General features: G+C 41.3%; 1 protein-coding gene across 5 annotated transcripts in view; it reads right to left on the bottom strand.

Annotated features, from left to right (window-relative positions):
- LOC121269194 (rho GTPase-activating protein 23-like) overlaps positions 1-12,441 on the bottom strand; it is a 506,984-nt gene that overhangs the window by 241,271 nt on the left and 253,272 nt on the right. The window contains exon 1 of one of the 5 annotated variants that reach the window (XM_041173722.1): positions 11,350-11,806. The exons of 3 other annotated variants lie outside the window; for them this stretch is intronic. In XM_041173722.1, coding sequence (XP_041029656.1) covers positions 11,350-11,577 — 228 coding nt within the window. In that variant the 5' untranslated portion in view covers positions 11,578-11,806. Of the gene's footprint in view, positions 1-11,349; positions 11,807-12,441 lie in introns of those variants that run through there. One more of the 5 variants, XM_041173723.1, reaches the window with a different exon arrangement.

The following is a 12,441-nucleotide window of genomic DNA, read 5'->3' as shown; positions in this document are numbered from 1 at the left end:
ATCCTCCTCACAGCTTACCCTCCCACCCAGCTTTGTGTCATCTGCGAATTTGGAGATATTACATTTAGTTCCCTCATCTAAATCATTAATATATATTGTGAATAGCTGGGGTCCCAGCATCAATCACTGCAGTACCCCACTAGTCACTGCCTGCCATTCGGTAAACGACCCTTTTATTCCTACTCTTTGTTTCCTGTCTGCCAACCAATTTTCTATCCATCTCAATACACTACCCCCAATCCCATGTGCTTTAATTTTATACGCTAATCTCTTATGTGGGACTTTGTTGAAAGCCTTCTGAAGGTCCAAATAAATCGCATCCACTGGGTCCCCTTCATCAACTCTACTAGTTACATCCTCGAAAAATTCCAGTAGATTTGTCAAGCATGATTTCCCTTCCATAAATCCATGCTGACTCTGCCCGATTCTGCCACTGTTTTCCAAGTGCTCAGCTATTAAATCTTTTATAATGGACTCTAGAATTTTCTCCACTACCGACCAGGCTGACTAGTCTATAATTCCCTGTTTTCTCTCTACCTCCCTTTTTAAATAGCGGGGTTACATTAGCTACCCTCCGATCTGTAGGAACTGTTCCAGAGTCTACAGAATCTCGGAAGATGGCCACCAATGCATCCGCTATTTCTACGGCCACTTCTTTAAGTACTCTGGGATGTAGATTATCAGGCCCTGGGGATTTATCAACCATCAATTTCCCCAACACCATTTCCCCAGTAATACTGATTTCTTTCAGTTCCTCCCTCTCGCTAAACCCTGTGTTTCCCAACATTTCTGGTAATGTTATTAGTGTCCTTCTTTGTGAAGACAGAATCAAAGTATGTATTTAGTTGGTCAGCCATTTCTTTGTTCCCCATTATAAACTCCCCTGTTTCTGACTGTAAGGGACCTACATTTGCCTTCATCAATCTTCTTCTCTTCACATACTTATAGAAACTTTTACAGTCAGTTTTTATGTTCCCTGTAAGCTTACTCTCGCACTCTATTTTCCTCTTCTTAATCAATCCCTTGGTCCTCTTTTGGTGAATTCTAAACTGCTCCCAATCCTCAGTTCTGTTGTTTTTTTTAGCCAATTTGTATGCCACTTCCTTGGATCTAATACTATCCCTAATTCCCTTATAAGCCATGGTTTGGCCACCTTTCCTGTTTTACTTTTGGACCAGACAGGAATAAACAATTGTTGCAGTTCACCCATGTGCTCTTTGAATGTTTGCCATTGCCCATCCACCGTAATCCCTTTAAGTAACGTTTCCCAATCCATCATACCAACTTGCGCCTCATACCATCATAGTTTCCTTTATTAAGATTCAGGACCCTAGTCTCAGAATCAACTACATCATTCGACACCTTGATGAAGAATTCTATCATATTATGGTCGCTCATCACCTAGGGGCCTCGCACAACTAGATTGCCATTTATTCCTTTCTCATTACACAATACCCAGTCTAGGATGGCCTGTTCTCTAGTTAGTTCCTCAACATATTGGTCCAGAAAAATATCCTGTATACACTCCAGGAATTCCTCCTCTACGGTATTGTTACTAATTTGATTTGCCCAATCTATATGCAGATTAAAGTCACCCATAATTACAAAGGTTACTTTATTGCATGCGTCTCTAATTTCCTGTTTAATGCCATTCCCAACATCAACACTACAGTTTGGGGGTCTATATACAACCCCCAGTTAGTCTATATACTAACGTTTTTTGTCCCTTAGTGTTTCTCAGCTCTTCCCATACAGATTCTACATCGTCGGAGCTAATATCTTTCCTCACTATTGTGTTTATTTCCTCTTTAACCAGCAATGCAACTCCACCACCTTTTCCTTTTTGCCTGTTCTTTCTAAATACTGAATACCCCTGAATGTTCAGATCCCATCCCTAGTTACCCTGCAGCCATGTCTCCGTAATCCCAACTGTATCATACCTGTTTACATCTACTTGCGCAGTTAATTCATCCACTTTATTGAGAATGCTCCTCACGTTAAGGCACAAAGCCTTAAGGCTCTGTCTTTTTAAAATTACTTGTCCCATTCCCACTATTTTTCACTGAGGCCCAGTTTGATTCTTGCCCTTGATTTTTCTGCCTATCACTTTTCTTATTCCCCTTTGTCTTTTGTTCTTGTTCTTGATTCCCCCTCCTCTGACTCCTTGCACAGGTTCCCATCCCCCTGCCATTTTAGTTTAAACCCTCCCCAACCACTCTAGCAAATATTCCCCCTAGGACATCAGTCCCAGTCCTGCCCAGGTGTAACCCGTCTAGTTTGTACTGGTTCCACCTCCCCCAGACCACCGATCCCAATGTCTCAGGAATCTGAAACCCTCCCCCTCACGCCATCTCTTCAGCCACGTATTCATCCGATATATCCTATTTCTACTCCGACAAACTCACTGAACTTACTTATTATAATAACATTGGGTAGCACAATGAACCAGCTCATTGTCTATTTGCAGGCCTATGGTTTATATTTTATTTTTTAAATTGAAACAATTATTTATATTATTCAGTTCCCTATAGATCTATTGTAAATTAAACCAGAAAAGACAAATAAAAACAGAATATGTGGAGACACTCAGCATGTCAGGCAGCATCTCTGGAGAAGGCAGAGTAGTGTTAACATTTCTGACAGTTCCAAGAGGGACGGAGCGTCAAATTGAAGGGATGGGATTCCCTCCAGGTTCCCACCCACCCCTACCACACAGCAACTTTGTGCTGAGGCAGGCCAGGCCTCAGACGGGAAACCCACCCTTGCCCCAGTTGAGGCCCTTAAGTGGCCAATTATTGACCACTCAAGGGCCATTTCCCACTCAGCCCCTCAATTTTTAGAACCATAGAAAAGTTATGGTGCAGAAAGAGCCCATCATGTCTGTGCTGGCCAAAAAAGAGAAAAAAGAAACTAGCCACTCATTTTAATCCCACTTTCCAGCACCTGGTCCATATCCTTGCAGGTTACAGCACTTCAGATGCAGATCCCGGTACCTTTTAAATGAGTTGAGCGTTTCAGCCTCAACCAACAACTTAGGCAGTGAATTCCAGACACCCGCCACCCTCTAATTGAAAAGGATTTTCCTCATGGCCCCTCTAATTCTGCTACCAATCACCGTAAATCTATGCCCCCTGGAAATTGACCACTCAGCTAGGGGAAACAAGTCTTTCCTGTCTACCCCATCTAGGCCCCTCTATTTTGTACACCTTAGTTAGATCACCCCATAGCATCCTCTGTTCTAAAGAAACCAACCCTAGCCTATCCATTCTTTCCTCATAGCTGAAAGTTTCCAGCCCTGGCAACATTCTTGTAAATCTCCTTTTTACTCTCTCCAGGGCAATTATGTCCTTCCTGTAATATGATGACCAGAACCCAAAATTCCAGCTGTGGCCTAACCAGCATTTTATACAGTTCCATCATTACATGCCTAATTTTGTACTCAATACCACACCCAATAAAGGAAAACATTCCATATGCTTTCTTGACCACCTTATCCATCTGTCCTGTCACCTTCAAGGACCCGTGGACATGCACTAAAAGGTCTGTCACCTCCTCAACTCCTCTCAATAACTTCCTGTTTATTGAGTATTCCCTTGCTTTGTTTGCCCTCCCCAAATGAATTACCTCACACTTTTCTGGATTGAATTCTGTTTGCCACTTCTCCGCTGATGCAACCAAACCATTGATAAATTTCTGGAGTCGACAGCTATCTTCACTATCAACTACACACCCAATTTTTGTTTCATCTGCAAATTTCTCAATCATATCTCCCACATTTAAGTCTAAGTCATTAATATATACAACAAACAGGAAGGGCCCCAACACTGAGCCCTGTGAAACACCACTGGAAACCGTTTTCCATTCGCAAAAACATCCATCAAACATTACCCTTTGTCTCCTATCGCTGAGCCTATTTTAGATCCAACCTGCCACCTTCCCCTGCATCCCTTGAAATCTCACTTTCCTGACTAGGCTGGCAGGAAGATTGAATTTGTGTGGGGGAAGCCTGAAAATCAAGAGTTAGATTTCAGGCAGGAAAGCAGGTTTGGGGGGGCAGCTCCATCAAAAGCCCCCTCTGAAGTCGAGCACCCCTGCCCCCCAGTTTAAGGTTTAGTGATCTCCTGACCTCTCTCCCCCGCTCCCCTGTCCTCTCCTCCCATACCCCGATCGCCCCTTGCGCACACAGCCTGCCCAGGCCTTCCCTATCACCCCTGCCCTGGGACCCTCTGAACATACTTAGCCTCAGGTGCCCTCCTCCATTCCCTCTTCAGTCCACTGCAGCACATTGCTGCAGGGACTGGGAGAGTTTCGGGCTAGTTTCATTCGAGCGCGAAATGGCTATGGGGCACTAGGAGTTGGTGGGGACGTGCTCCCCACAGACTCTTCCGATGGCGGGAAGCAAGGCCCCGCCATCCAAAAGATTCAGGTCCACATTTTAAAGCTGCACACTGCTGCAGAAAAATGAACACAGTTGTGAAAAGAACTGTTCATCCAAAAAACTGTCAGCACTTAAACCTTAATCACCATGCATGTATGATGGTGTTATATTATCTGTTATAATATATTAGAATATTACACATTATAAACAGCAAGTTCTAGTGAAAGAAAGGTTGGAACAAAAGCTCAGGATCTGAACATTTTTTTTGCAGGTTAATTTCCAGCTATGCTGCTCCAGGGAAGGAAACAAATCTAATTCAGGCATAATTATACATTTATATAAAAACAAAAACAAAAAACTGTGGATGCTGGGAATCCAAAACAAAAACAGAAACAGAAATACCTGGAAAAACTCCACCTGCTGAATTTTTCCAGGTATTTCTGTTTCTATAATTATGTATTTTCCAGGCCCATCTCAAACACTCCCTCATCCACAGCCCTGCCCAGGGTCAACTTTTCTTAAATTTTTAAGCTCTTTCTGCCCCACAGTAAACCTGGAAGCCTCAAATACACCTTAATATAAAAAGTAGTTTGCTGTACAAAATCCTGGTCCCCTAATTTCCACTGACACAGAGGAGATTTTGAAACTGGGCAGCATGCAGCCTTAGGTATCTTGTTTCATCCTGTGCCCAGGACATGGTATTCATTTTATCTACATCAACAGAATGAGAAACCTAATGAAGCTCAAAGAGCGTCAAATCAGGGACTTTCTGGTCCCAAGTCTGGCATTCAACTGAACGTGCTATCCACCCAGTATCAAATAAATAGATACAATTTAGAGGACCTTAGATGAGGATCCAGATACATTTATATCCTAAGTTGTTTGATCAGCAAGCCTACAACAAAATCAGTTTTGGCCAGTGTCACAGATTGTGAAATGTGGGGTTTTCATCCATTCCAAATTGTTTCGGCTAGTGGTGCTTGGTGTAATTAGAGGGTCCAGTGATGTACATATATGAAGAATTGCTACTTTGCAAATTGGTTCTCATCATTCAATGTGGAATCATATTTTTTATAATGAGTTTTATAAATGCAGAATATCAAACAATAAATATTTTGTATCAAAAATGTTAGAGTATGTGGGAAAGTGGCTAAGGGATGCATTCCAAAACAAGTCCTATTTGAATCTGAAACAGACAATTCTGAATATTTTCTTAATGCTAACAGACTAGAAACTATAGAAAGGCTAAGGAATTTAGGTATCCACTTAAACAAATCCTTAAATGCTAGTGCAAAGACAAAAAGTAATCAAAAAGGATAGAGTTGTACAGTCATTGAGTCATAGTCATAGACGTAGAAACATTATGGCATAGGAGGAGGGCATTCAGCCCAACAAGACCAGACCAGCTCTATGTGGGTCAATCCAATAAGTCCTATTTGCCTACTCTTTCCCTGTAGCATGTTTATTTCCCTCAAGGGCCCATCCAATTTGCTTTCAAAATCTCATCATCTCCACTTCCGCCACCCTCAAAGGCAGCAAGTCATTACCATTTACTGCAAAGAAAAGCTCTTCCTCATAGCCAGCTGCACCTCTTGCTCAAAACCTTAAATGTGTCTCCTCGTCCTTGTATTAACAGCCAATGGGAACGACATTTCTTTGCTCACCTTATCTGAACCTGTCATAACTTTGTACCCCTCTATCAAATCTTCTCTCAATCTCCTTTGCTGCATCTCAAATCTAACTCGCAGCCAAAATCCCTGAACCCTGGAACCATTCTGGTAAATCATCCCCGTAGCCTCTCAAGGGCCCTTACATTTTTCTAAAGTGTGCTGACCAGAACGGGACACAATATGACAGAATGTTGGCCTTAACTCAATGAGATTGGAATTATAACAAGTCTTGAAAGGGTTAAATTATGGGGACAAGCTGCATAAACTGGTTTTGTATTGCCTTCAGTTTTGAAGGTTAAGAGGGTGATAAAATCGAACGGTTAAAAACAATAAAAGGGAATTGATAGGGTCGATACAAGAAAACCATTTCTCTTGTTGGTAGTATCCAGAACAAGGAGTCACAATCTTAAAATTCGGCCACTTAGGAAAGAAACCTAAAAGCACATTTTCTCTCACAAAAGTGCAGTAGATTCTGTAACTCTCTCTTCCAAAAGGCTGTGGATGACAAGTCAACTGAAATTTTCAAGACTGATTTTTTAACAAACATGGGTATGAACAGATATGGAGCAAAGGCAGGTAGAATGTACAGATGAGCCATGATCTAATTGAATAACAGAACATGCTTGTGGGGCTAAATGGACTACTCCTGTACCTATGATCCCATTGAAGTCATACATTCCAAACAGTTCCATGTTTATTTTGCATCAGTATTCTGCAAGATCATTTTCATGATCTAATCTTAGAACAAGGAGTACAAGAACCTATGCCACAGACTGAATAGCATTGTAGTATTGCTGCTTTGATCACAAATTGATTGCAGTCCTCAGCTGTTAAGGAGTTAAGAGTTTAAAGCCTAAATATCTTTATACGATCTTTAGTTATCTGGAGGGAGAGAGAAAAAAAGTATTTGCATTAATATAACTCTTTTCATGACCTTCGGATGACTTAAAAGTGCTTTACATCCAATTAAATACTTTTGAAATGTAGTCACTGTTGTAATGCAGGAAGGACTTCATAAGCATTTAAATATTCCCTCTACTGAAGACCAGGCACCAAATTGTGATAATTCAAGAAATTGAAAGAAGAGTTCATAAAACTAACTTTCAAAATGGGCATTCAAAGTACTTTCTTTATTCTTTCATTGGAAGTGGGCTTCATTGGCAAGGGCAGCATTTGTTTGCCATCCCTAATTGCTCCTGGTTAGGTGGTAGTGAGCTGCCCTCTTGAATCGCTGCAGTCCATTGGATGCACATACACCCACAGCGCTGTTAGGAAGGGAGTTCCAGGATTTTGATCCAGCCACAGCGGACGAACAGTCATATAGTTCCAATTCAGGATTGGTATACGGCTTGGAGGGCAGTTTGCAGGTGGTGGTGTTCTCATGCATCTGCTGCCCTTGTCCTTCTAGGTGGTGGAAGTCATGGGTTTGGAAGGTGCTGTCGATGGAGCATGGGTGAATTGCTGAAGTGCATCTTGTATATGGTACACAATGCTGCCAATATGAGTTGGTGGTGATGAGAGTGAATGTTTAAGGTGATGGATGGGGCGCCAATCAAGCCACCTGCTTTATTCTGGATGGCGTCCAGCTTCCTGAGTGTTGTTGGAGCAGCACTTACCCAGGCAAGTGAAGAGTATTCAATAGCACTTCTGATTTGTCCCTTGTAGATAGCGGACAGGTTTTGGGGAGTCAGGTAGTGAGTTACCTGTCCCAGGATTCCCAGCCTCTGACCAGATCTTGTTGCCATAGTATTTATATGGCTAGTCCAGTTCAGCTTCTGGTCAATGGTAACGCCAAGGATGTTGATATTGGGGGATTCACTGATGGTAATGCCATTGAGTGTCATGGGGAGATGGTTAGATTCTCTCTTGTTGGAGATGATCATTGGATGGCATGAATATTACCTGTCACAGTCAAAGACTGAATGTTATCTTGGTGCATATGGACCTGGACTGCTTCAGTATTGAGGAGTTACGAATGGTACTGAATATTGTAAAATATCAGCATACATCCCCAATGCTGACTTTATGATGGAGGGAAGGTCATTGATGAAACAGCTGAAGATGGTTGGGCATAGTTTCCTGAGGAACTCCTGCAGCAACGTCCTGGGACTGAGATGACTAGCCTCCAACAACCATAATCATCTTCCTTTGTACTCGTTTTGACTCCAACCAGTGGAGAGTTTTCCCTCTCATTCCCATTTCAATTTTGCTAGGGATCATTGATGCCACACTCAGTCAAATGCTGCCTTGATGTCAAGGGCAGTCATCCTCACTTCGCCTCTGGAATTCAGTTCTTTTATCTACGTTTGGACCAAGGTTGTAATGAGATCAGGAGCCAAGTAGCCTTGGCAGAACCCAAACTAAGCATTAGTGAGCAGGTTATTGCTGTGTAAATGCTGCTTCATTGCACTTCAATAATACCTTCTATCACTTTTCTAATGATTGAAAGGAGGCTGACGGGCTAGTAATTGGCCAGATTGGATTTGTCCTGCTTTGTGTGGACAGGACATATCTGGGCAATTTTCCACATTGTCGAGTAGATGCTAGCGTTGCAGCTGCACTAAACATCTTGGCTAAGGGTGCAGCTAGTTCTGTAGCACAAGTCTTTTAATGCTGTTGCCAGCTTGTTGTCAGGCCTATAGCTTTTGTGGTATCCATGCCTTCAGCCATTTCTTGATATCACTTGGAATTAATTGAATTGACCAAGGAGTGGCATCTGTGATGCTGGGAACCTCAGGAGGATGCTGAGCAGCACTTCTGGCTGAAAATGGTTACAAGTGCTTCAGCCTTGTCTTGTACTTTAAATTTCAACATATATTACAAATTATTCACCTAATATCTTTGCTCCAGTAAACTATTAAATTGGAAATAAGTAGTTATTTAAACCTACGTGAAATGGTTTTCTGTCAGGTGTTTCCAACTTTTGAGAGGTGGAGATGTAGTGGGAATCCAATGTAAATTTAAATAAGCCAGTTACTTCTAGAGAGCAGAAAAACAAAAGATCCAAACTCCAAATCATAAGGAGCGCAGTCTCTCCATAGAATCTGTCATCAAGCTAACTAAATGAGAAAACAGCTTTTAAAAATCCATAGATAAAAGCAAAATACTGCGGATGCTGGAAATTTGAAATAAAAACAGAAAATGCTGGAAAAACTCAGCAGATCTGAGAGCATCTGTGGAGAGAGAAACAGAATTAATGTTTTGAGTCCATATGACTCTTCTTCAGAGCCTCTTCTGAAGAAGTCGTGCAGACTCGAACGTTCACTCTGTTTCTCTCTCCACAGATGCTGTCAAACCTGAGTTTTTCCAGCATTTTCTGTTTTTATTTGAAAAATCCATGATTACTGTCAGATAAAGATTATATTTCACACATTCTCATTGTTTTTAAACTATTAATTTGACAAGGTCAAAAGCAAAAATATATATATTTTTTTAAATCACAAATTGGAAAGTAAAATAGGTTGCTAAGCAGACTGCTTCTTCCCATAATGTCACAGTGAAGCAGTTACAGTGCTATGAGTTACAATACCACTTTTGTAAAGCTGGGTAACAGTAGCATAGTGGTTATGTTACTAGACTAATAATAGGGGTCTGGATTATGTAGAGCTGGAGGGCAGAGTTTAATGCCGTCCCCGAGGTGAGTTTGGAGATGAGGGCATTTAATCTTGTGGGAGGGTGCCAGGTGGGTTTGCCTTCTTGCGCCGCTGCCAACTCCCTAGGGACAGGATTTTTGCCCCAGAGATCCTGGAGAAGGCATGTCACTGGCCACTTAAGTCCCTGATTGGCACTTAATACAGTGAGCCTTCTCCATAGGGGGTGACGTGTGGCTCTCTCCCGTCGCTTGCATTAAATTCCATCCTGGCAGTTTGAGACTTTGAATTTAATCCAGAAAACCTGGAAATAAGTCAAGAAGCAGAAATTTATTATAATACACTCTTCTGGATCTTGATAACTTAATTTTTTTAAATTGTTCGTTCTTGGGCTAGGGTGGGATGGGATGGCAGCAGCTAGTAAGCTCGGCATTTACTACTGATCCCCATTTGCTCTGAGAAAGTGTAGCAGGCCTTCTTCTGGAACCACTGCAATCATCTTTGTAGTGGTTTGCTATGGCTAAGTGGCTTACTAAGCCACTTCAGAGGTCAGTTAAGAATAAACCATGTTGGTGTCAGCCTTAAGTCACATATCGACCACCAGGCAAGGATGGTAGGTTTCTTTCCCTATTTGAAAGCCAGTCAATTAGGAGTTATTACTACAATCTGACAGCTTCATGGTCAGTTCATGCTGATACAGAACATTTCTAGGTTGTTTTCCAAAATCGAATTTGAATTCTGCCACAATGGGATTTGAACATTCATTCCCTAGATTAAAAGTCCATCAATATAACCTACTGTATCACTATATCCAGAAAGAACGATGGAATACATTTTTTTGCTGTTATACAAGTAGAATAGGAAGTCGGCCCATTAACTAATGTTTCCCCAGCAGTACCTATTGTGAACATCTCAAATTTCCTAATAAATGTTCATGACTATGTGATTTATACTCAGACCATTGACTTCACCCTGCAACCTTGGATTCCTGCCATTGATAGTGGCATGAAGAGGTCAGCAGTACACACATACAAGTATCCTGTTTATGAACTAAAGTTCTACTGTGAAAATCTGAATGTCTTCATAACAAATGTTTGTTTTAAGGCAATATATTACTGTTCTGTTTTGCATAATAGTTTTATTCTATAATAGAGGAGCTCAAACTACAACTGTTATGAAAAGTAGGCTAAAGGATTCAGTGGTGCAGTGAGATATGCTAGTCAAATGTGCCAAGGCACCAGCACATACTTGACAGGCCAAACGGCCACCTTCTGTGCTGTTACCATTCTATGATTAGGACGTGGATCAACACTCAAATATATTTTTAAAATCAAGTAACTGGGCTCCTTTAGTCAATACCCATGACAAAAAGATTTCTGTTTTTTGTCCTAAGGTGACCGTTTCAAAACTGGTTAAATGTATTTAAATTAAATTAATAAAAGAGTTTTACAGAAATTGCTGTTGGTACATTGACTCTGCATGTGCTTCAATGAGTTATCAATAGCACAAGCAAGCAATTATCGTGACAAACTGTAACGGTGTTTTATGAGGCAGAATCGTTGTTGATGCATGTTTGCAAATAGGCATGTCTGCATTTATATTCTATTAAAGATTACCTGAGGCAAAGCAGTATCCAGGAAATTAAATCTAGCTTTTTCTTCTACACAATACACATACAAAGACTTCACAGCTTCCTAACCAAACACCTTACCAGCAACTCCTCCTCCTCCCAAACAGGAAAACTGTGCTTTCTTTTGACAGCTGAGATATCACTGTCCTTCTCCTTCCTGGGGTTTACCTCTGAGGTCACATTCCTCAGTGCAGCTAACCAAATGCAGCGGGGCTCGGGAGAACTGCAGTCAATCCCAACTGGTCTTTCCCAATTCCAGTGTTTGTAGATCACGCCTGGGCTGCAGGCAGCTTTTCCAGCGCTGGACATGCTTTCACAGATAATTCTGCGTCTCTTCCTTAGTTCACTTTAATCCAACTAGAAAAGCAACTTCCAGCCCACATGAAAGCGATCTTTTCAGAAGTGGTTATCATTAGTTCAAGATGGTTGTTGCGTTCCGATTTCCATTCACAACAACAAAACAAGTTACACATCATATATCACAAAATGAAATGTTCATCTGGTAGCTGGAACAGTGCAGTATCCAGCATATTCTTCCCCATTCCTCTCATTCACATCAACAGTGAACCCAAATATATTCCAAAGATGGTTAACAGTTATGCTGCGGGGCATAACTACAGACTGCCAGGCGCAATCTCTTTAGCTGGAACGTCAGACACTCAAACAAACTGAAAACTTACACCGCAGCCCTGTACACTGCACACTGTTGAACCAACAGCTGTTCCGGGCTGTTAGCCGCAGACATTGACCTCTGACCCGAGTCGCCAGCTGACGCTCACAGGAGACTATCGAAAGTTTCAAATTGCTGCAAATTCTGTCACATGCCAGAGTAAACTGAGTAAACTAAACAATCAAACAAATATGTTACACTCGCCTTCTCTTTCTTTTAAATCTTCTGTGGGTTTGGCTGCTCTCTTTTCGATAAACACATGATGTCACTTTTTTTGCACATAAAGTTCCCTTTCAGGAGCTGAGATGAGCTAATTGGTCAAAAGACAATCAGACCAGACTTCTGACTCTAAACAAAATCTCATTAACAGTTTAGCAACTGAAGAATACCTCAGTGTTGCCTTCAAGGAAAATCTGCATTATTTCTTAAAATTGTTTTTTAAATATAATTTTGCAAATAATGCACAAATTTAAAACGTTAAAATAAGTTAATATGTATAACAG

This window comes from Carcharodon carcharias, chromosome 23 (genome assembly GCF_017639515.1).
Source record: "Carcharodon carcharias isolate sCarCar2 chromosome 23, sCarCar2.pri, whole genome shotgun sequence".
In the NCBI taxonomy this organism is placed as follows: Eukaryota; Metazoa; Chordata; class Chondrichthyes; order Lamniformes; family Lamnidae; genus Carcharodon; species Carcharodon carcharias.
The sequence above is the reverse complement of the archived record's forward strand: the minus strand, read 5'-3'. Positions and strand labels throughout refer to the sequence as shown.